Genomic DNA, 25,189 nt, shown 5'->3' with positions numbered 1-25,189 from the left:
TCAACTTGGGGCTCAACCCCACCACCCTGAGAGTGTGACCTGAGACGAAAATCAAGAGTTGGACATTCACCTGACTGAATCATTCAGGCGCCCCAGTGCAATTTACAGATTTTTATGTATTTCCTTTATTGACTTTCTCCTTCAATAGAGTGTAAACACAAAAATAGGGCTTTTGGTCTATTTTGATTACTTTTGGTACCCCAGTGACAGAGAACAGTGCCGGACACTTAGTGGGCTGTCAGTGAATATTGCTTGAGTGACAGAAGGTTGCTTTGGTAGCCTTAGCTCTGCGGAAGAGTCACGGGACTGAGAGATGCCTGGTGACCCGGGACAGCGCTTAGTATCACAGCTCTGGCCTCTCAGAGACATGGTCATTTGGAGGCAAAATTGTCTCATCATTTTTTAAAATTATTATTTCTGAAATGCAAGTATTATTCATCTCTTTAATTCATTCAGATGCTTTAAAATTGTTTCCTTTCCTCCAGCTTCTCAGTGCCCCTGCTAGGAAACTAATGTTACCAGCTTCTTGTGTGTCCCTTCCAAGATACCTGAAAGGGGATATGGTTTTGTAATCTTGAGAGCCAGGTTGCCTTCCTTGGAAGGAATACTCTTCTGGCAGTGCATGAGAGTGCCTGTTTCCCCACATCTTTACCGACACAATGTGTTCTCAGACTTTTTTTTTTTACCTTTGCCAGTCTGATTGGTAAAAATAACTTTTTTCTTTCTCTCTCTCTCTTTTTTTTTTAAAAGATTTATTTATTTCAGGGAGAGAGAGAGTGTGCATGAGCAGAGGGGTAGGTGTAGGGGCAGGGGAGAAGCAGGCTCCCCACTGAGCAGGGAGCCTGATGTGGGGCTCCATCCCAGGACTCCAGGATCATGACCTGAGCCAAAGGCAGATCCTTAATCCACTGAGCCATCCAGATGCCCCCAAATAACTGTTTTCTCAGCGGACTTTTATTTCACATTTCTTTCATTATAAATGATGTGTAACATCTTATCCTATGTTTAAGGGAAATTTGGATTTCCTCTTCTGTAGATTCTCTGCCTGTTTCTTCTTTACTTATTGATTTAAAAAATAGTCTTGATACATTTTAACCATTTTTGTTGATGTCTCATGGTTGCTCTAGTCTAGCCCTCTTGAGGCGGGAGAAGCATTAGAGAAAACTTGATAGGGTTTTGAACTTGGGAGTTTAGCTTTTACTACCTGGTCTAAAAATTATCAAGTCTAGGTTAAAACAGAAGGCTGCCCATAGACCCTGGTGACACAATGAGGTCCCTGTTTGGGGCCATATTATTCAGGAATGCATTTGACTTGTAAAGATGTCTGTTTGCCTTTCCTCAGTGTGAATTTTTACTAGTGTGGAATGAGCTAACTGGATAATACAAGCGTGTCTGACTATAGATGCATTTAACCTATAGGGATTCTGTAATACCACTGAAGAAAATGATGGGGGGAAGAGAAAAAGAGAAATAACAAAGTAGATGGTGTAGCTGGTTCCTCCTCCCATGTGTTTCATTAAGAGAGCCTATAGTGTGGGGTGCCTGGGTGGCTCAGTGGGTTATGTCTCTGCCTTTGGCTCAGGTCATGATCCCAGGGTCCTGGGATCGAGCCCCACATTGGGCTCTCTGCTTAGCAGGGACCCTGCTTCCCCCTCTCTGTCTGTCTGTTGCTCTGCCTACTTGTGGTCTCTCTCTGTCAAATGAATAAGTAAAATATTAAAAAAAAAAAAAAGAGAGAGAGAGAGCCTATAGTGTAATTTGGGAGAGGTGACTTTGCTGTTCTTCTCTCTGCCTCACTTCCCTTACGCCTCTCTATAATGCAGTCCTACAGTTTTATTTTATTTATTTATTTTTAAATATTTTATTTATTTATTTGACAGGCAGAGATCACAACTAGGCAGAGAGGCAGGCAGAGAGAGAGGGGGAAGCAGGCTCCCTGCTGAGCAGAGAGCCCGATGCGGGGCTCGATCCCAGAACCCTGGGATCATGACCTGAGCCGAAGGCAGAGGCTTTAAACCAATACTGAGACACCCAGGCGCCCCCAGTCCTACAGTTTTAAAATACACTTTTATTTATTTTTTAGAGAGTTTTTTTTTTTTAAGATTTTATTTATTTATTTATTTGACACAGAGAGAGAGAGAGAGAGATATCACATGTAAGCAGAGAAGCAGGCAGAGAGAGCGGGGGAAGTAGGCTCCCTGCTGAGCAGAGAGCCTGATGTGGGGCTCGATACCAGGACCCTGAGATCATGACCTGAGCTGAAGGCAGAGGCCTAACCCACTGAGCCACCCAGGCGCCCCTATACACTTTTAAAATACAGCAAGGTCCTTTTTTTTTTTTAAAGATTTTATTTATTTATTTGTCAGAGAGAGAGAGGGAGAGAGAGTGAGCGAGCACAGGCAGAGGCAGAGGGAGAAGCAGGCTCCCTGCCAAGCAAGGAGCCCGATGTGGGACTCGATCCCAGGATGCTGGGATCATGACCTGAGCTGAAGGCAGCTGCTTAACCAACTGAGCCACCCAGGCATCCCAAAATACAGCAAGGTCCTTAAACATAAGCGAGCTGTTTTATCTGATACTTAACTGAAGAAGCACCAAGAAACTGAACACTGAAAACCAGTACAACAAAGCAAAAACTGGCTTTTTGCTTTATATTGAAAGACAATATATCAGACTCTATTCTATACCTTCCTAAGAGCTTTTCAAGGTTACAATTTTGGCCATGTGTGGTTTTTTTGTTTTTGTTTTTGTGGGTTTTTTTGCCTGCTTTATTAACTTTAAAAGCTAAATTCTACGTGAAGATGTGAAATTTGCATTTATATTTTCATCAAACAGTAAATAAACTTTCCAGATAAATCTGCTCAGATGTTGAGGCTTTTAATTTGGCTTATGTTTTAAGAACATGAAACCTTCAAAATATCATCCCACTGATTAATTTTAAGTTATGAAGGGGAAAATGTATCTTTACAGTGGAGTGACCTGACAGACCGCACATTAACCAGAGGATCAAATTTAGCACCCACAATAGGAGGACAGCCCAGTGTGTATAGTAAGACACATGCAACGTAACCTATGTAGTATTCTTGACAAAAATGTTCACTGTGAATCTCATCATGAGGGTAACAATCAGAAAAACAGCATTTGGTGCATTATATGAGACAGCTGGTAGAAGTCTTTAAAAATTATTGTCAGGGAAAAAGAAGGGAGAGCATTCTAGGTTTTAGAAGATTAAGGAACCGGCAACCAAATCCAATTTGCTCATGCTGATAGGTTCTTGGATTGGTGGAAACAGCTCTAACAAATATGTTTGGAGAAATTGGGGAAATTTGGATGTGTAATGAATATCAAATGATAGAGGGAGTAACTACATTTTTTTCAGGTATAATAATGGTGGTGTGGTTAGGTGGAAAAATGTCTTCCCTTTCTTTTCTTTCTTTTTTTATTCTTTTCTTTTTTTAAAAGATTTTATTTATTTATTTGACAGACAGAGATTCACAAGTAGGTAGAGAGGCAGGCAGAGAAAGGAGGAAGCAGGCTCCATGCTGAGCAGCGAGCCCAATGTGGGGCTTGATCCCAGGACCCTAGGATCATGACCTGAGCCAAAGCAGAGGGTTTAACCCACTGAGCCACCCAGGTGCCCCTCTTTTCTTTTTTTTTAGAGTAGGCTCCATGCCTAGCTTGGAGCCCAACTCAGGACTTGAGCTCACAACCCTGAGATCAAAACCTGAGCTGAGATCAGGTGTTGGAGTTAATCGACTGAATCACCCAGGTGCCTGCATTTCTTCCATCCCCCTTTTTAAAGGAAGTTCTATGCCCAGCATGGGGCTCAAACTCACAACCCTGAGAGTGAGTTGAATGCTCTACGAACTGAACCAGCCAGACGCCCCTCCTTATTTTTTTTTTAATTGAAGTATAGTGAACATACTGTGTTATATTAGTTTCAAGTATATGATGTTTAGAATGTCCATATTCTTTTTTTTAAAAAAGATTTTAAAAATTTATTTGAGAGAGAGACAGTGAGAGAGAGCATGAGAGGCGAGAAGGTCAGAGGGAGAAGCAGACTCCCCTTGGAGCTGGGAGCCCGATGTGGGACTCAATCCCAGGACTCTGGGACCATGACCTGAGCCGAAGGCAGCCACCCAATCAACTGAGCCACCCATGACCCTAGAACGTCCGTATTCTTACAAGTTGTATACTGGAAGTATTTAGGTTTGATCAGTCATGATATCTACAACTTTCAAATGGATTACCAAAATAAAGTTTGTGGGTATATGCAGAGTCATGCCCATACATAAGTATAGACCTCCTGTATCTGTATCCTGTGCTATCTAGAAAGATAGCCACTCTAGCCACATAGAACTACTTATGTTAAGATTAAAATTAAACTTTAAATTTAAATCCTCAGTCATACCACTATATTCCAAGAGCTCAGTAGCCACGTGTATCTCATGGCCATGCATTGGCCTGTGTTGGCATGGAACTTTTCCTTATCACTGAAGTTCTCTCTCTCTCTTTTTTTTAAAGATTTATTTATTTATTTAACAGAGAGAGACACAGTGAGAGAAAGAAGACAAGCAGGGGGAGTGGGAGAGGGAGAAGCAGGGTCCCCCTCTGAGCTGGGAGCCCGAGGTGGGACCTGATCCCAGGATCCTGGGATCATGACCTGAGTCGAATGCAGACGCCCAACTGAGCCACCCAGGCGCTCCTGAAGTTCTCTTGAATAGCAATGATGAAGATACACACATACAAAAACAAAAACAAAAAAACACAAATGTGGTGGGGTGCTTAGCTGGCTCAGTTGGTAGAGCACATGACTCTTGATCTTGGGATTGTGAGTTCAAGCCCACTGATGTGGGGCTCGATTCCAGAACCCTGGGATCATAACCTGAGCTGAAGGCAGGCACTTAACTTACTGAGCTACCTGGGTGTCCCAGAAAAAGGGTTTTTAAAAAAGCAAATGTGGCAAAGTGATAGTTGCTGCAGAATATACAGTCATGTATATATTGTCCTATTCTTCTTCTTTTTTTTTTTCTTTTAAGAGTTTATTTATTTATTTGACAGAGATCACAAGTAGGCTGAGAGGCAGGCAGAGGCGGGGGGAAGCAGGCTCCCTGCTGAACAGAGAGCCCGATGCGGGGCTTGATCCCAGGACCCTGGGACCATGACCTGAGCTGAAGGCAGAGGCTCCAACCCACTGAGCCACCCAGGCGCCCTTATTGTCCTATTCGTTAACCCTTTCTGTAGATTGGAAACTTCAGAATAAAACTACCAATTACAATATGTAATCCTAGATTGGATCTTGGGCCACACACACAAAAAAAGTGTCTTTTCTCTTTTGCTATAATGGACATTGATAGGACATTTAACAAAATTTAAATGAGATCTGTACATTAGATCGTAGTTTTAAAGATCATTTAATTTCTCCATGTTGATAATTATATTATGGTATTATCAGAAACTGTCTTTGTTCTTAGAAATATACACTGAAGTATTTAGAAGAAAAGGGGCACAGCATCTAAAACTCACTCTCAAAGTTTCAGGAACAGATGTGTATGAGAGAGACTCAGGGAAGAGAAAGAATAACAAAGCAAACATAGTAACAAGTTAGTATTTGGTGACCCTTAGGCGAAGGGTTTATAGGAATTCTTCCTATTTTTGTTGCAACTTTTCTAAATCTGAAATTATGTCAAGATAAAAAAGAAAGTAAAGATACCACAAAAACACCCCCCCAAAATAAAAAATAAACCTCCAAAGGGGGGAAAAAAACCTAGGGGTAAAAGCTAGAGGGACAAAAAAGGAAACATTATAACAGAGTTCTGAGAATTGGCCTGGGTGCTCCCTGATTTTGGATATGTTATCTCACCTCCCTGCACCTTACTTAATTGGCCCAACTATTAAATGAAGGGTTCAAACTTGTTGATTTCTTCTTCTTTTTTCTTCATTTAAATTCAGTTAATTAACATATAGTATATTATTAGTTTCAGAAGTAGAGTTCAGTGATTCATCAGTCTTATATAATACCTAATACTAATCATTATATCAGGTGCTCTCCTTATGAACTTGTTGATTTCAAAGAAACTGTCTAGCTCAAAATGATAGGACTATAATTATAACTAGTCCTCTCCCCTTGCCCTTTTTTTTAAGGCTCTGTATGCAGAGCTACTCTCCCACCACGAGGTGGCGTCAGTTAACCTTTGTCTATGTGAAAAGTATTTCAGTTTTCTACTCTGGCCCACATTTCCCCCCGCCCCCACCTGTTTCTCCTCCTATCATACCCTCTTGCTTCGGAATCTTAGCCACAGCTTTTGCTGCTGTTGTTCTTTGACTTGCTCTCTACTGTTCTATTGGGCCTGGAGAACACAGGTATTGCTAAAAGCATCCAGAGGTAGTTTTGTCCTTTCTCAAGTTGTGGACCCTTATAGGACTCTCAGAAGGGTGTGGGAGAGAGAGGTTTGCTAAACCTTATCAGGGGGGAGCTCAGTCTTGCCTCATGGGTAAGAAATGCCAGTCACATGCTCTGATTTGGGTCACGGGATCGAGGACATCTTAGGTGTGGTCCGTCTCGGTGACCTGGAGTTTCCACCATGGGTATATATGCTCTAAGAGATGCCCGCATACTTGTTCAGTTTGGCTTGCTCATACCAAATAAACATCAGAAATGCTGCCACATGAAGGTTCAGATATAACAGGAAAGGCAGATGGCTAACAAGCTCATGGAAAACATATTCACCCTCACTAGTAATTGAACGGTAATATAACCAATAAGCAAAATCTGGTAATGACATACATCGTCGTGGGGAGTCAGGTTGCCTGGGTGCACATCCTAGTTTGAAGCCCCCAGGCTCTGTCACCTGGGGCAATGACTTAACTTCCCCAAGCCTGCTTCCACTTGGGTGAAATGGGGGTGATGATGTATTTGCTGTCTCATGTGTTTGTTTCAAGGATTCATTTAGATGATATGTGCATAGCCTAGTGTCTTTAATAAGTGCTCATTAAATCTTCCGTAACTTAGATGATTTTTTTTTTTTGACCTCTGAATTCCAAATAGTGAAAAAACATAATAGTACGATGGTGGTGACGTGGATATATTGGCATCTACATGGGTTTATCCTTTTTGCAAAGGAATGAAGCAGTTTGAAGAAAAAATATTCATATCATTTGAGGAATACTGAGAAGGGTATGCAAATATATACATTCGTGATGATTTTCCCAGGGTGAAAAATTGTAAGCACTGGAAGAATAGTTAACTAAATTATGGTACTTCTATACAATTGGCTCGTATTGTAGCCATTTAGAATTAATTTTGGAGGGAGAACAATTCTTGAAGAAGTGGGAGCATAAAAGACGAGAGCGTTAAGTGTGGATTTGCCAATATCTCAATGATAATTATCCCAGTGTTTTCAGGTTAGGAGTGCATTTTTCCTTATGCTTCATAGTTTTAAAATATCCTTACATTTTTTTAAAAATAAATTTTTTTAGGGTCAGAAAAAATCCCAAACCTATTTTTTTTTTTAAAGAAACACTAAAAAAGAGCGAGAACATCTGCCACAGGGGGGCAGCTGGGAGCCTTCTGACTCATCTTTGACTTTTCCTCTCTTTCCCGTCCAGTGGTGTCAGCAAAGCCCAAGGTGCATAACCGTCAACCCCGAATTAACTCATTTGTGGAGGTGGCAGTGGATGGGCTCCCCAGTGAGACCAAGAAGACGGGGAAGCGAATTGGGAGCTCCGAGCTTCTCTGGAATGAGATCATCATTTTGTAAGAGAGAGTCTCTTCTCTTTGCAGTGACCTGGGGGAAAGAGAGAAAGTGCTCCACGGGGGTTGTGGGCGATCCTGCTTTCCTGTGACACCTCTAACTCCTCTGCCTTTGGTTCCCAAGGCACCTCTCTCCAGGTGTTTCTACATCATTGAGGTCACAGAGCGTTCATTATTAGCTGGATGGTTACAGGGTCAGCTTTGTGGGGGGAAGAGTACACATACGAGTGTCTCCCTCTTTGCAGCCCTCCCCCCCCCTTTCCAAGATGTCAGCAGTAAGTTTATCTGTTTTCTTCTAAGTTGTAGGAAGACCAATAGGCTCGGATGTGATGAATCAAGTTTTTGTTTTCCAGGAATGTCACGGCCCAGAGTCATTTAGATTTGAAGGTCTGGAGCTGCCATACTTTGAGAAATGAACTGCTAGGCACTGCCTCTGTCAACCTCTCCAATGTTCTGAAGAACAATGGGGGCAAAAGTACGTATGATGGAGGGGTGGCCGGTGTGATTCACTTATGGAGGCGGGGAAAAGAATTCGAGGGATTGGATTTCTCTCACACGCCACAGACAGGCCTGGTGCTGCAGTTTCCTCCAGGACCAGGGGCTGCGGTGACTGCTCCCTGTGAATGCCGTCGTGGAGTGTTAGGAAGGCGGGAGCTCCTCTCTGCCTCCACTGCTGGGTTCAGCCTCCTTTGTCCCCGGGCTTTCCCGGTGGGGTGCAGTGATGTGTCTCCTTGATGCTTTCTGGGGGTTGAATGCTCTCCTTCCGCCTCTCCTCCTCTCTTCTCAATCTGGGTGACATGTGACCTGTTAACTCAAACTGTCCGGTGCCTCCAGCCTAAATCATTACTTTCCTGGTGTGAGTCCTTGAGCAGAACAAAGAAGCGGCGTGTGTTTGTGTGTGTGTGTGTCGGGGGGATGGTGTTACAAATAGTGCCTTGTGCTTAGTAGGCACTCAGTAAACATTTACCGAAGGTTGCAATGTGATGGAAGCTCTGTCTTAATTATTCAGGGAGCCTCTGCTGCATGGCAGTCCAAATCCTACAGTCTATTTATTGCTGCTTGTGGTCCGTGGCATAGCCCATGCCTGTGGTATCTGGACCCTCCCTCATAAAGCCTCTATTGAGAGCAGGACCATATGTGGGGAGGGAATGCCATGGAAAGAAAGGCTCCTTTTTCTCTTGATGTCTGCTGTCTAGAAAATATTTTCTGAAAGTGGATTTAGCTTGAGAGATGTGTGGGGGTGGAGAGTGTTGACTCCCAGGGAGAGCGCCGTGTTGATTCGAGAGTCTTTTCTTTCTGAGCCTGTCCGGGCCACTGGAGTGGTGTTGGAGGCTCCTCTGGTCTTTCCCTTTCTGCGGGGCACACAGAGATGTGGTGAACCCACTCCATTCACAGGAATTGCTTAAAACCAGGAAAATGCCTCTCTTTTAATTCCCCGATGGTTTATCTTCTGAGTTGGTCTTTATTTTCCCGAACTCTAGCATGCATATTATAATTTGATTATCAAATTTGTTATGTCATTTGGAAATACACTTGAGGATGTTCTCACATTAAGATCCACAGCCACTGTGACTGTCCCCTTCTTCATTTGTTCTGTCAACGTACTTTTGATTATAAAAGTAATTGTAGAGAAACTAGAAATTATGCAAAAGCACACAGACACACAAAGAAAATAAAATTCTCCTGTAAGCCACAGTACTTAGTGATAATTACTACCATTTTGATATAGGTTTTTCCGAACCTTTTTTTTCCCCTGCATACAAATATTTAAGACATCAATGAAACAAAATTGAGACCATACATAAACATAATATCTTGCAACATGCCTTTTTCTCTTTAAAATGTATGAATATATCTTTTTTTAAAAAAGTTTTTATTTATTTACTTTTTTTTTTTTTTTTTAGTAATCTCTACATGGGGATTTTGGGGTTCAAACCTACAACCCCCAGATCAAGAGTCACACACTCTTCAGACTGAGCCAGGCCAGGCGCCCCTCAATATATCTTTACTTATTTATTTCTAACTGTGATAAAATGCACTTAAACATAAAGTTTATCATCTTTACCATTTTTCCGTGTGCAGCATAGTGGCATTAAGTACATTTACATTATTGTGCAACCATCACCACCCTCTGTCTCCAGAATTTCAAACTCAAACTCGGTACCCATCAAACAAGTCATTCACTCTCTTCACCTCCCACCATTCTAGTTTCTCTATGTATCTGAGTAGGTACCTCATGTAGGTAGAATCATCCAGTATTTGTCCTTTAAAAAAAGGAGAGATTTTATTTATTTATTTATTCGTTTATTTAGAGAATGAGCAGGGGAAGGGGCAGAGGGAGAGGCAATCTTTTTTTTTGTTAAGATTTATTTTTATTTATTTGACAGACAGAGATCACAGGTAGGCAGAGCAGCAGGCAGAGAGAGGAAGGGAAGCAGGCTCCCCGCTGAGCAGAGAGCCCAATTTGGGCTTGATCCCAGGACCCTGGGATCATGACCTGAGCGGAAGGCAGAGGCTTTAACCCACGGAGCCACCTGGGCGCCCCGGGAGAGGCAGTCTTAAGCAGACTTCATGCTGAGTGTGGAGGCTGACGTGGGGCTTGATCTCTCACCCCAGAGATCACAGCCTGAGCTGAAACCAAGAGTTGGAAACTTAATGGACTGTGCCAGCCAGGCACCACCCCCCCGCCCCCGCCAATATATTGAAATAGCTTTAATTATTCTTCCAAAGTGTAGTTTTTGATGACTGCGTGGTAGTAATCTCTCAGGTGGTTGTGTGATGGACATTGGTGGTGTTTTCGGTATTTTATAGTTACAAATAATGCTATGGTAAAGTTAATATGTTTTTGTTTTTTTTTTTAAAGATTTTTATTTGTTTATTTGACAGACAGAGATCACAAGTAGGCAGAGAGGCAGGCAGAGAGGCAGGCAGAGAGAGGAGGAAGCAGGTTCCCTGCGGAGCAGAGAGCCGGATGCGGGGCTCGATCCCAGGACTCTGGGATCATGACCTGAACTGAAGGCAGAGGCTTTAACCCACTGAGCCACCCAGGTGCCCCTAAACTTATATGTTTATTAATCTTTGTGCCCATTTTGACAGTTGTGGTAAATTATTGAAGATGGGTTTGCTGGATTTGAATATTTTTCACATCCCTGTGATATTGGACACATATTGCAAGATTACTCTCTGGAAAAGTTCTGCCAGTTTACTCTCCCATCAGCAGTGTTGGTCAAGACTGCTGGTTTCTTTTGCCTCTTGGCTTTTATTGGGGGCTTTTTTTTTTTTTTGTCTATTTGATAATTTTAATATTATGCCAGATTTGCTTCACCTAATTTTTTTTTTTTTACTTGTAGTATTTCAAAGTAAATTACAGGTGTTTCAGTATTATATTTTAGAGTCTTCAGCATGTGTCTTATAAAAAAGATATTTTCTTTTTTGAAATTTTACTTTGTTGCATAAATTAACTCATTTACTATAGGCTCGTAATGTTTCAGACGGTGGAGCTTCTACTGGTCTCTCGAGTCCTGCAAGGTTCTGATGGCCGCCAACTTTACTGTGACTGCAGAGCAGTACTGTAGGTCTGCTTTGAAGCACAAAGCCAGATCCCTGAAGCTTGTCTTTTCATCTTGGTTTTGCCACAGAAGGAACAAGAGTGCTTTGCACATTGTGTTATTTCAGCCTTTTTCACCATTTTCCTTCGAGAGGCACCATAATGGGTCTCGTATGTACCAATGATTCTGACCTTCTTGGTCCAGTTAGCCATGTCACTGCAAACTAGGTCTGAGCCAAGAGAGGAAGCAAAAAGGATCTTTTCTTATATAATTACTATACCATTATCACCCCTGGCAATATTAACTGAATTCCTTATTATCACCTAATACCCAGTTCCTGTTCAATTTCACCATTGTCTCAAAGTGTTGTTTTCAAGTTTGTTTGCTTGAACCTGAATTCAGACAAGGTCTACTCTTTGAATTTGGTTGTTATGGCTCTGAAGTTACCCCAACTTCGCTCTGCCTTTTGATGCTATGATTTATTGAAGGAGACTGAAAGTTTTTAGAGTGTGTTTATTGCCTTATTAATGTTCTTTGCTCATTTTTCTATCAAAATGTACATTTTTCTCTTTCAGTTTTGAAAGAGTTCTTTATATGTTAAGGCCATTTCTCTTTGTCTTATAATTTGTAAATTTTTTCCAGTTTTTCATTTGCATTTCAGTTTTGTTTTTTTTTTTTTCAATTCTTCAAACAGATGTTTTAAACTTGGATTTGTAACTTTTTCCTTTATGAAAGGCTTTCTCCATCCTGAGTTTGGATGAATCGTCACCTCTGGTTTTTCCTAGTTTATTGTAATTTTTTTTTACTTTTTTTTTTTAAAGATTATTTATTTGAGAGCGAGAGAGCGAGAGAGCGTGAGCCCAAGCAGGAGTGGGGAGCAGAAGGAGAGGGAGAAGCAGGTTCCCTGCAGAGCAGGGAGCCCAAAGTGGGGCTTAATCCCAGGACCTGGGATCATGACCTCATCCAAGGTGGACGATTAACCAACTGAGCCACCCAGGCATCCCCACATTTAATTCTTCAAGTGAGCTTATTTTTGTGAACAGTGTGAGTAGGGATCTAATTTAATTTTTCCCTAGAGTTTACTGGTTGCTTTAGCACTACTTACTGAAATCTGTGATTATCATCCCCTTTAGCCTATATTTTAAAAAAAATATATGTATGCACATATAGGCACACACACACACACAGACACACACATACACATACACATACTTGGACCTGTGGGGGATTTTCCATTTCATCTGTTGTTTTATTAGACTTTTGAAATCACTCTGTCTTAGCTGTTACAACATTACCATGTTTTAATATCTGACCTTTTGAGCTTCTCTGCTTTTCAAAATCTTCCTTCCTCTTTTTCTTTGCATATATGACAATACCACCTGAAATTTGAATTATTTTCTCAGGTTCTTCCCCTCCTCCTCCTCTAAGATTTATGGAAATTCTATCCTATGTAAAGTTCCTTTATGGAGAATGTCTATACTAATTCTTCCTACTTAAGAACATGCAGTGTCTCTAAATTCACTCAAATCGTTTTGAAGTTATCTTTAGATAGACTCTTTTAAATTGTAAAAATATTTTTGATCTTATTTTTAGTGGGATTTTTTCCTGTTGGGCCTCCTAATTTAGTGTTGTTGATATATGACTATTAGTTTTTGCATGTTTTTGTTTTGTTTTATTTTTATAATCGGTCAATTGCTGAATTCTTAGTATAGTTTTTCAATAGTTTCTTTTGGGTTTTCTTGGTAGACATTTATGTGGTTTCTAAGATTGATAATTTTGCTCACATTAGGAAATAATTATGCTTTTTTCCCATTAGTTGTTTTTGCATATAACTTCCTGTTTTAGTTGTGATGGAATGACCATCCCACCCTGTCTAGTAACCAGGCTTCTAATGACTCTTCTCTGGGTGTAAAGTTGGGTGTTAGTAACCTCTTCTTGCCCCACCCCCCCTTGGTTTATTAATCACTTTTTTGTTGTTGTTGTTGTTTTAATCAGGAAGGGTGTTGAATTTTTGTCAAATATCTTTTTTTTTTTTGAGATTTTATTTATTTATTTGACACACAGAGAGAGAAATCACAAGTAGGCAGAGAGGCAGGCGGGGGAGGGGGGAAGCAGGCTCCCTGCTGAGCAGAGAGCCCGACGAGGGACTTGATCCCAAGACGCTGAGATCATGACCTTAGCCGAAGGCAGAGGCTTAATGCACTGAGCCACCCAGGCACCCCTGTCAAATATCTTTTATGTAACTGGGGCTGGGTGGAGTCTGGGTGGTGCAGTTGGTTGAGCGTCAGACTCTTGGTTTCTGCTCAGGTCATGATCCCAGGGCTGTGAGATCAAGCCCCCCATTGGGCTCCCTGGTCAGCGTGGAGTCTGCTTGAGTTTGTCTCTCCATCTACCTCTCCCTCCCTGCTCATGCTCTCTCTCTCTCTCTCTAAAATAGATAAGTCTTTTTTTTAGAAAAGGTAACTATTGGGATAATTAAATGGTTTTTCTTCTTTCTATTTCTTGCATTGATTACCTAATAGTAACAATCTTTAAATTTCTGGAATATACCCAATTGCTTATGTTGGATTGTTCCTTGAAAATTTTGTTAGAATTGCTTGTTAATATGTTATTTGGGGGTTTTCCGCCTATATTCATAAGTGATACTTGTCTGTAGTTTTGTACTATTTTTGTCAGCTTTAGAATCGAGGTTTAGCTAATTTTGTAAAGTAAATTGAAGCTCTTTCCAGCTTCAGGAACAGACTCTATAACATGGGAATTATCTGTTCTGTGAGTGCAGGAAAGAGCTTACCCGTAAAACCAACTGGGTCTGGCTGCTTTCTCTGAAAGAATTCTTTGATGACTTTTTCAGTTTTTTACCCCATAATGATTGGTTTGTTCAGCTTTTCTGATTCATCTTTCTTTTTTTTTTTTTAAGATTTTATTTATTTATTTGATAGATAGAGATCACAAGTAGGCCAAGAGGCAGGCAGAGAGAGAGGAGGAAGCAGGCTCCTTGCTGAGCAGAGAGCCCGACGCGGGGCTCGATCCCAGGACCCTGAGATCATGACCTGAGCCGAAGGCAGAGGCTTTAACCCACTGAGCCACCCAGGCGCCCCAGTGATTCATCCATCTTTCTTTCTTTCTTTCTTTCTTTCTTTCTTTCTTTCTTTCTTTCTTTCTTTCTTTCTTTCTTAAGATTTATTTAGAGAGAGAGACAGCAAAAGAGGGAACACAAGCAGGAGGAGTGAAAGAGGGAGAAGCAAGCCTCTTGATGAGGAGGGAGCCAAATTGTGGGGCTTGGTCCTAGAACCCTGGGATCATGACCTGAGCTGAAGGCAGACGCTTAATCATTGGGCCCCCAGGTGCCCCTTTCTTTTTTTTTTTTTTTCCCAAAGATTTTATTTGTTTATTTATTTGACAGAGAGAGATCACAAGTAGGCAGAGAAGCAGGCAGAGAGAGAGGAGGAAGCAGGCTCCCTACTGAGCAGAGAGCCTGATGTGGGGCTTGATCCCAGGACCCTGGGATCATGACCTGAGCCGAAGGCAGAGGCTTTAACCCATTGAGCCACCCAGGCGCCCCACGTTTATAGCTTTTTGAGTTGAAAACTTATAGTGCATTATTATGCTTATAGTGCATTTATTTTTGTGTTGTTTAACGATGAAAACCTTCATGCTTTCAACTTGGCTTTGTTTTTTTTCCCCCGTGGCTATTCACATTTTTTTCTTTTAAAGAAAAGTACACAAAATGTAAGTGATATAGTTCAGTGAATGTTTACATATGTTCACATCTGTGTAATCACTACTCAGATCAAGATATAGAACATTTCGGGCACCTGGGTGGCTCAGTGAGTTAAAGCCTCTGCCTTTAGCTCAGGTCATGACCCCAGGGTCCTGGGATCGAGCACCGCATCGGGCTCTCTGCTCAGCAGGGAGCCTGCTTCTCCCCTCTCTCTCTGCCTGCCTCTCTGCCTACTTGTGACCTCTCTCCTCTCTCCTTCTCTCTCTGTCAAATAATTAAAAAATATCTTTAAAAACTTAATAAAAAAAAGATATAGAACATTTCTAGGATCCCAGGAGATTCCCACATTACTGTTAGTCAATATCCCTTTGCTCACCCTGAGATAACCACTATCCTGACTTCTAACACTATTGGTTAGTTTTGCCTATTGAATTTTTATCAGTGAAATCATACAGTACATTTTCTTGTCCTGGCTCATCATTGTATCTGTGAGAGTCACCTATGCTTTTGCATGTAATGCTGATTTGTTTTTTTATAGGGGTAAAGGTTCCTATTGTATGACTATACCACAATTTATTTGTTTATTGTCCTGTTGGTGGACATTGGGGCTCTTTTCCAGTTTGGGGCCATCATGAGCAAAGCTGCTTTGCATATTCTTTTACATGTATTTTGGAAGACATATACATATATTTCTATTGAGTGTGTTTACATACACACACACACAGACACACACACGCATATACATAGGGCCTCAGTTCACAGAGTGGATGTATGTTTAGCTTTGGTAGATACTGTCCAGCAGTTTTTGAGGGGCAAATCCATACCTGTTGTTCTGCTCCTTGTTTGTAATTGCTGTTGCAGTTTTTCTCTTTGAGCCCGGAGCCACTCAGGGGCTTATGCTGTGTGACAGTCACCGTAGCTCCTCCTGCTCTGGCCAGCACCAGCCGAAGTACAAGTATGTGGCTGGGTGGAGGAGTGAGGCACATCAGATCCAAATCTGATGGAAAATGTGGGTCGTAATAGGCAGTGGGCTGTTTTTTCATAGAAAAAGAAATCTAGGATGACAATGGCATAGACGAAATATGGAACATTCCAGCCGTGTTTCATAAAGCCTTCTGTTTAGAGCAAGGCTGCTTCTGGTGGTTACAGAGCTGTTGCATAGAAAAGTGGTTAAGAACACGTAGATTCCGGCATCTGACTCCCTGGGTTTGAATCCTGATTCCACCAGCTTTGTGGCGTCGGACCATCACAGAACTTCTTTGTGGTTCTGTTTCCTTATGTGTAAAACGTCATTTTGAGGTTAAATGAGCTAAAAATAGTGCCAGACATAGCCGTGGTAGCCTTCTGCCTCCTCTGATGCTTTTCTTCCCAAAGCTGGGGACATTCAGATCCTTGAGATGGTGGCAGAGACCTTGTTTCTTGATGTAGGACCTCCTTGCCTAAATGGGAGGTAGCCCCGAGGTTGTTCCAAGGGAGAATTGTGTGTTTTTTTTTTAAGATTTTATTTATTTGTCAGAGAGAGCCCACGAGCACAAGCAGGGGGAGCAGCAGCCAGAGGGAGAAGCAGCCTCCCCGCCAAGCAAGGAGCCCGATGTGGGACTTGATCCCAGGATTCTGGGATCACAACCCACGCTGAAGGCAGATGCTTAACTGACTGAGCCACTCAGGTGCCCCTCAAGGGAGAGTTCTAAGCCTGGACAGATGCAAAGGCTCTGGGGATGTGGAGTGGAGAGGCTGCCATTAACATGAGGTATTTCAGCTCCAGGGTCTTGGCACCTGCATTCCTTGGGGAGCTGCTAGGCTGGGAATGTGTCCAGAGTGGTGTGTTAAGTATGAATATGGTTGTGTAGGTTAGTAGGTCATGGCATGTTAGGTGACTTCCTCTCCCTGTGGCCTTGTCTTCCCGAAACAGCCTTTCCTGGGAAAAGACCTGACTGGTAGCGCCTGCTACAATTCCCTCCTTCACTCGCTGCCTTGTTGTCCCCTGAGTGGACTTGAAGTTGACTGGGGCTGGTGTGTTATGCCTGGTGGAGGGCTTTGCTTGAGTCCTGCAGTGGCATAAGGGTCAGCCTTGACCGACTTTCTGAAAGGGACCTTGACCTGGCTGTGGCTGCAAGAAGTACTTGACTCCGAGGACTGGTTTGGCTCTTAAGGACGGCTCTACTCATCTCTGTGTGGAAGGCACATATTGGGGCTGAATATTGATTTTTAAAAACCTTTTTATTAGTTACATTTTCAAGCAGAATCCCTGTCACCCAGCTTCGGTACTTATTAACATGTTTCATTTGTATCTGCCCACTGGATGATCTTGATTTCTTTCTAAATTGGTAGCAGGTAGGATGTAAGACTTGATTGATTTTTTCTTGTAGTTCCCCTCTCCTGCAGCTGGCCTCATTAACACTGTAGATTTTGGCACTGCCAGATTGTCCTCCTTGCAAGAAGGGAGATGTAGCTTGAAATAAATAAAAAAAAAACAAAAACAAAAAACCAGGGGCGCCTGGTGGCTCAGTGGGTTAAAGCCTTTGCCTTCGGCTCAGGTCATGCTCCCAGGTTCCTAGGTTCGAGCCCTGCATCGGGCTCTCTGGTCGGCAGGGAGCCTGCTTCCCCCCCACCCCCTGCATCCAGCTGTTAATATTTTGATACATTTGCTTTAACATTGTCCCTGTCTATACTTATATCTATAATCATTTTCAAAACCATTTTATTGTATTATTTTTTTGTTATTTTCTTTTCTTTTTAAAAATTTATTAATTATCTTTATTAACATATAATGTATTATTTGCCCCAGGGGTACAGGTCTGTGAATCGTCAGGCTTACACATTTCACAGCACTCACCGTAGCACATACCCTCCCCAGTGTCCATAACCCAACCACCCTCTCCATACCCCTCCTCCCCCCAACAACCCTCAGTTTGTTTTGTGAGATTAAGAGTCTCTTATGGTTTGTCTCCCTCCCAATCCCATCTTGTTTTATTTTTTTCCTTCCCTACCCCCCAAACCTCCCACTCTGCCTCTCAAATTCCTCATATCAGGAAGATCATATGATAATTGTCTTTCTCCGATTCACTTATTTTGCTCAGCATAATACCCTCTAGTTCCATCCACGTTGTTGTAAATGGCAAGATTTCATTTCTTTTGATAGCTGCATAGTGTTCCATTATATATATATATGCCACATCTTCTTTATCCATTCATCTGTTGATGGACATCTAGGTTCTTTCCATAGATTGGCTATTGTGGACATTGCTGCTATAAACATTCAGGTGCACATGCCCCTTTGGATCACTACATTTGTATCTTTGGGGTAAATACCCAGTAGTGCGATTGCTGGGTCATAGGGTAGCTCTATTTTCAACTTTTTGAGGAACCTCCATGCTGTTTTCCAGAGAGGCTGCACCAGCTTGCATTCCCACCAACAGTGTAGGAGGGTTTCCCTTTCTCCGCATTTATTTATATTTTTATAAGATTTTATTTATTTACTTGACAGAGAGAGAGAGAGCACAAACAGGGGGAGCAGAAAGGGGAGAGGGAGAATCAGGCTTCCCTCTGAGCAGGGAGCCCGATGCAGGACCCGATCCCAGGACCCTGGGATCATGACCCAAGCCGAAGGCAGATGCCCAACTGACTGAGCCACCCAGGCGCCCCTGAATCATTTTAAATTATCAACCTTGTACTTTTTTTGAATGCTCAGTACAAGTAATTTATTGTTATTATTATTATGCCACTGTATTATATTGCTATTATTATAGTCCATGTATATATCATTCTTTTTAAAAAATTTTATTTGAATTTAATTAACATATAGTATATTATTAGTTTCAGAAGTAGAGTTCAGTGATGCATCAGTTTCATATAATACCCAGTGCTTGTTATATCACATGTCCTTCTTAATGCCCATCCCCCAGTTACCCCATCCCCCCATGTACCCCTTTCCAGCAACCCTCAGTTTTTTTTTTTTTTAAGATCTTTATTTATTTATTTGACAGAGAGAGATCACAAGTAGGCAGAGAGGCAGGCAGAGAGAGAGGGGGAAGCAGGCTCCCCGCTGAGCAGAGAGCCTGATGTGGGGCTTGATCCCAGGACCCTGAGATCATGACCTGAGCCGAAGGCAGAGGCTTAACCCACTGAGCCACCCAGGTGCCCCCTCAGTTTGTTTCTTAATAGTTAAGAGTCTCTTAAAGTTTGCCTCCTTCTCTGATTTCATCTTATTTTATTTTCCCCTCCCTTCCTCTATGATCCTCTTTTGTTAATTCCACATATGAGTGAAATCATTTGATAATTGTCTTTCTCTGATTGACTTATTTCGCTTAGCATCATACCCTCTAGTTCCATCCATGTCGTTGCAAATGGCAAGATTTCATCTTTTTGATGGGTGCGTAATATTCCATTGTATGTATATACCATATCTTCTTTGTCCATTCATCTGTCGATGGACATCTGGGCTCTTTCCATAGTTTGGCTGTTTGTGGGCATTGCTGCTATAAACATTGGGAGAACCTTGTGCTTCTTTGTCCCTAAATACCTAAGTGTCTATTTTTTAAGAAGAAGGAGGTTTTCTTACCTAACTGCTGTACAATTAAACCAAGAAACCTACCATTTTTGTAACATTGCAGAAATGCACTTAATGTGATTTTTTCCCCTATGATCCAGGGTCCTGTGCCAAATTAGGCATTGCATTTGCTTGTCATGTCTCCTTAAATCTGGGATTAGTTCATCAGCCTATTTTTGTCTTTCATGACACTGTCATTGTTGAGGAGTTCAGGCCAGTCTTTTCGTAGAATCCTCTCAGTTTGGCTCTGGGTTTTCTTCGGGATTAGATTCAGGGTATGTATTTTTGGCAGCAACACTGTTGAAATGATATTGTGTCCTCAGTGCAAAATATCAGGAGGCATATGACTCAGTGTGTTTCACTGTTAACTTTGTTGATGTTAACTTTGATCATTGGCTTAAAGTGATATCTGCCATGTTCTCCACAGTAAAATGACTATTTTCTATTTATAACTAAAAAGTAATTTCTTGGGAGATATAATACTTTGCAATTACATAAATATCTGTCCCTTGTCACACCTTCACCTACTTGTTTTTGCATTCATTAATGATTTTTTTCTGAATCAGTTACTGCGATGGTTGCAAATTTTTTACTATTCCTTGTACATTTATTAGTTGCTATACTATTACAAGGAAGAGCATTTCCTTTTCTTTTAGGCATGTAGGTATGTATTATCAGTCTCAACTCATGGATTCTTATTTCATTTGGTGGGTTATAATTTATTTCTGCCATTATTTTGATGCTTATATTATCCCTGGTTTGGCTAGTGGGTATCTCTTCAAACTTGCTCCTGTATCCTTATGTGTCCTCCATCATATATTATTTTCTAAATATGTTCCAATATAGATAGAATTTACTATATGATAAAGGTGGTATTAAGAATCAGAAGAGGTGAGGCGTGCCTGGGTGGCTCAGTGGGTTAAGCCTCTGCCTTCGGCTCAGGTCATGATCTCAGGGTCCTGGGATCGAGCCCCGCATTGGGGTCTCTGCTTGGTGGAGAGTCTGCTTCCTCCCCCCACCCCCCGCCTGCCTCTCTGCCTGTTTGTGATCTCTGTCTGTCAAATAAATAAATAAAATCTTTAAAAAAAAAAAATCAGAAGAGGTGAATATGGGCATCAGTTGGAAACATGCTAGAATGTAAATTCTGGGACACCTGGGTGGCTTAGTGGATCAAGCATCTGCCTGCAGCTCAGGTCGTGATCCTGGGGCCCTGAATTGAGCCCTGTGACAGGCTCCTTGCTTATCAGGAAATCTGCTTCTCCCTCTCCCTCTGCCTCTCCCCCTGGCTCGTGTACTCTGTCTTTCTCTCAAGTAAATGAACTCTTAAAAAAAAAAAAAAGAAATAGAGATTCTGAGGCCCTATCCCAAACCTGCAGCATCAGAAACTCGGGGGGTGGGGTTCAAGCAATCTGTTTTAACAGATTTTCCAGGGAATTCTGGTATATGCTCAAGTCTGAGAACCACAAAGCTAACTGCTTAGGAAAAAACATAAAGCTTGATACCTTCCTTAAGTTGACACTTGTGATAATTTTCATTTGTTCGTCCATCCTTCCTTCCTTCCTGTCTCTCTCTTTCTCTCTCTCTTTCTTTCTTATTTTTAAGTAATCTCTACACCCAACGTGGGGCTCGAACTTACAATCCTGAGATCAGGAGTCGCATGCTCTACCAACTGAGCCAGCGAGGTGCCCCGTGACTGTTTTCTTTAACTAGTTTTTAAAATATTTAACCCTATAGTCAATCGAGAGTTTATTTTGATATATGATGTGAGATAGGGATCCAGTTGTATTTTTTTCCTAATGGGTTTTCATAGTCTCACTGTTTTCTTTGGAGGGAGTGTCAGCATCAGGTTGGACGTATTTCTTCTCACTGCTCCTCTTCTTCAACACTTTTTCAGCTATTAAGCATTCATTTTTTTCTGACAGACTTTCTGTCTGTCCATCCAGCTATTTAGCTAGTTCTCTACGCACATGTGTACACACAGATGTATAAATACCTATTTCTGTGTCTCTGTATTAAACACCGTGAGTTCGTAATTGAACCTCCATTTCTAGTTCTGTCCCGCAGGGCTCTTCCTAACTTGTCTTTCTTCCTGTATGAGAGCTCTGGCTCTCAGCATCATCCGTATATTTACTCATTCCCTTTATTCTAGAATGCACACAAGGTGTTTTGAGAATTGCTGTACCCATACCACTGTGAAAAGTGAAGTAGACTTTGAGAAGCCCCTTGCTTATGCTCTCCATTTCCTATGCATCTCTCTTTTCTTTGCCCATGTGTGTTTAAAAAAAAAAGGAAGAAAAAGGCAAGCAAGAAAGCAAACAGCTCCCTTTTAAAAAAAAAATCTTATAAGCAGAGGGATGTTTCGGCACTTTACATTTTGAGAACAGATAGGCCAGTCATGAGGGGTGCAGCACCTCCCTCACTCTCCTGTAAGGACGGAGTGTTCTGGTGGGTGGGCTGTGCATCTCAAGGAGGCACGCCTGACAGACAGTGCATGCATTTATTTTAAAGTAAACACAGTGCTGTTTTTCCAGTTTTTCAACTGAAAGATAAATAAAACTACTAATTCTTGGAACTTGGATCAGAGGGAGAAGAGAGAAAATGAAAAAAAAATTGGCTCTACAGTTAAAAGCAGTTTTACATTTATTTTTAAAATAAATTAATTTTTTGGCGCCCAAGTTTTATTGAAGAACTCATACAAAAATATTCCAGATAAATGACTTTAAAATCCTCCTCTTCCTCTTCCTGGTTAATCTGGAAGTAACGCAATTTATAAGTCTCTGCTCTTAGCAGCTATGTGCAACCAGTCATGTAGATTATGCTTTTTCAGATATTTCTTGGTGAGATATTTCAAATACCTTTAGGAAAAAGGCACCATAGAAGTCACAGTAATCTTGCTCTTGCTCCTTTCAGTGGTACAGCCCCTCCACTGAGAATCCCAGCTTTGCCGTTCACTTTGATTCTCTCTTGGAGAAACTCCTCAAAATTGGTGGCATCTGTGGTTCCATCTTCTCTGTACGTACGTATGTACGCTGTACACCCAGCATGCGGCTCGTACTCACAACTCTGAGATCTAGAGTCACTAGCCCTTCCAGCTGAGCCAGCGGGGCACCCCCACAATTCCGTCTTCTGTAGGGTGGGTGCTGGCAAGGGTAAACTTAAGAATTTGCTTCTTTTTTGTGCCTCCCCCCCCCCCCCCGCAAAGCCTTATTGCAGGGGCCATGCAGCAATGGAAGCAGAAAGGCAAAAACAATTATACATTTAAATTCATAAAGTTGTTCACTACTTCTTTTTATTTTATTTATTTATTTGACAGAGATCACAAGTAGGCAGAGAGAGCGCTCGGGAGAAGCAGGCTCCTTGCTGAGCAGGGAGCCTGATGTGGGGCTTGATCCCAGGACCCTGGGATCTGAGCTGAAGGCAGAGGCTTAACCCAGTGAGCCACCCAGGCGCCCCTGTTCACGGCTTCTTAAACTTGAGGAAGAAGTGAGAAGGGACAAATGCGAAAGCAGTACGTGACAGTCCTCTAAGCTGATCGGGAGATCTTACTCAGGACATACCTATAAACTCCAGTGTCTTGAATAAGCCTGATGATAGAAATGGTCAAAGCAGTCCTACATAGCCCATGATTTTTAACCCTGGTAAACAAACAAGACCTAGTTTTTTTAGTTTTGCGGAATGCTTACAGAAAATATCTGAAAAATTCCCCAAATTGAAAATGTTATTATTTTTTTCTGTAATAAATGCCTCTAAAACTGAAAATATTATTGTTGTTTTTCTTCTTATGATTTCCATGCTTATTTGAAAAAAAAAAAAAAGACAACAACCGTTCTTTTTTTTTTTTTTTTTTAAAGATTTTATTTATTTATTTGGCAGAGATCACAAGCAGGCAGAGAGAGAGGGGGAAGCAGGCTCCCCGCTGAGCAGAGAGCCTGATGTGGGGCTCGATCCTATGACCCTGAGATCATGACCTGAGCCAAAGGCAGAGGCTTTAACCCACTGAGCCACCCAGGAGACCCCCCCCCTTTTTAAAAGATTTTATTTGAGAGAGAGAAAGAGAGCATGGCCGGGGATGGGGGCAGAGGGAGAGGGAGAAGCAGACACCCCACTGAGCAGGGAGCCTGATAGGGGACTTGATCCCAGGACCCTGGATCATGACCTGAGCCGAAGGTAGATGCCCAAAACTGACTGAACCACCCAGGCCTCCTGACAAAAGCATTCTGAACTGCTTTAGTGTGTATCAGGCATTGTTTTGAATTCTTGAAATACAAATATTAAAACTTATTCAATCCTCCTGTATACCTGTGAGATAGATTGTATTGCCATCCCCTTAGATGAAGGGATGTTACCTAAAAAGGTAGATGTTACTATAACTTTTCCAAGGCCACACAGTAGGTGGTGACAGAACAGGGATTTCATCCAGGCCTTTTAGTCCCATATCCTGTCTGCATCTACTACCTTCCAATGAGGGAGAAGGTTAAAATCACCTAAAATTTTAATGTTCAGCGCTAACCCCATAAATCCTTTGTTATATATCCACTAAGCTTTTTGGGGTGGTATGTAAATCATATATGTATGTATGTGTAACTTTTTTTTTCCAAAATGGGAACTCACTATGCAGATTCCTTTGTAACTTTTTTCACCTAGTTTTGTTTTCTTTTTTTAACCTCAGTGAAACTAGACCATTTTCAATGGCTGCAGTAGCCTTTTTTGGGAATCAGTGTGCCATAATTTAGCCAATCTCCTATTGTTGGCCATTTCTACTCTTTTACTGTTATAAGAAAAACTTTTTGGTCAATTCTTCTAAAGAGAGCTGTACTGCACTTTTTTTTCTTAAGGTAGAAAATTCCTAGGCACGCAGCTGCCGGGTCAAAGGCATGCAAGCTTCAAGGTTCTTGATCCCTGTGGCCTGGGTCTGCTGCAAAGCCCCAGGGCGTTCACATGCTCAGCACTCACCGCTTCACCCTTCTCCGCTTGTTCTCTGTGTCCATGGTGCTGGGGGTTGTCAACCTGTTCACCTCTGTGAAGTGAAAAGCAATTACTCTTTGTTATGTTAATTTGCATCTATTCAGTCCTCTCTCCTCTTCTTGGGAAACTTCCAGGGAGGCTTCTGTCCTGCTTGCCCTGAGTCACAGGCCTCAGTCACCTCCCTGTTGTGAAATCTAGCGGTCGGATGGCATCCTCGGCTCACTTGCTTCCCTGATGGGATACGATGAGAGTGATCCCTCCCCTGGACTTTGTTTTCACTTGGTTTTCTGGACACCACACCCGACTGGTTTTCTGTCTTTCTGGCCACTCCATTTTTGTCGTTTTTTTGTTGGTTTACTCCTCGCCAGGCTGGAAACATTGGGATACCCCAGGTTGGCTTAGTCCTGCCTCCACTTGTCCATTCACACCGCCGTCTTTCACGATCTCATCTAGCCTCATGGCTTTCAATTTGGTCTGGAAACATGTGACTTGCAGCCTGGGCCGCAGCCGTGGAAACCAAAGACTGCATGTTTCTGGATATCTAATTAACATCTTCAAAGGAATGTGTTAAAAGTCAAGCTACCTGCTTTCCCATAGCTTCCTCCATCTCAGGCAGCAGTGATTGAGTCTTGCTCAGGCTTAGAACCTTGGTGTCT

At 42.0% G+C, this 25,189-nt stretch overlaps 1 protein-coding gene across 2 annotated transcripts in view; it reads left to right on the top strand.

Annotated features, from left to right (window-relative positions):
- Positions 1-25,189, top strand: part of WWP2 (WW domain containing E3 ubiquitin protein ligase 2) — a 145,268-nt gene that overhangs the window by 26,063 nt on the left and 94,016 nt on the right. The window contains exons 3-4 of one of the 2 annotated variants that reach the window (XM_080829650.1): positions 7,606-7,753; positions 8,104-8,225. The exons of the other annotated variant lie outside the window; for it this stretch is intronic. Of the exons in view, the coding sequence (XP_080685776.1) occupies positions 7,606-7,753; positions 8,104-8,225 (270 nt within the window). The remainder of the gene's footprint in view (positions 1-7,605; positions 7,754-8,103; positions 8,226-25,189) is intronic. 2 annotated transcript variants of the gene reach the window in all.

The sequence above is a fragment of the Martes martes genome (genome assembly GCF_963455335.1).
Source record: "Martes martes genome assembly, chromosome: 17".
Classification (NCBI taxonomy): domain Eukaryota; kingdom Metazoa; phylum Chordata; class Mammalia; order Carnivora; family Mustelidae; genus Martes; species Martes martes.
This window is presented reverse-complemented; position numbering and strand designations above follow the sequence as displayed.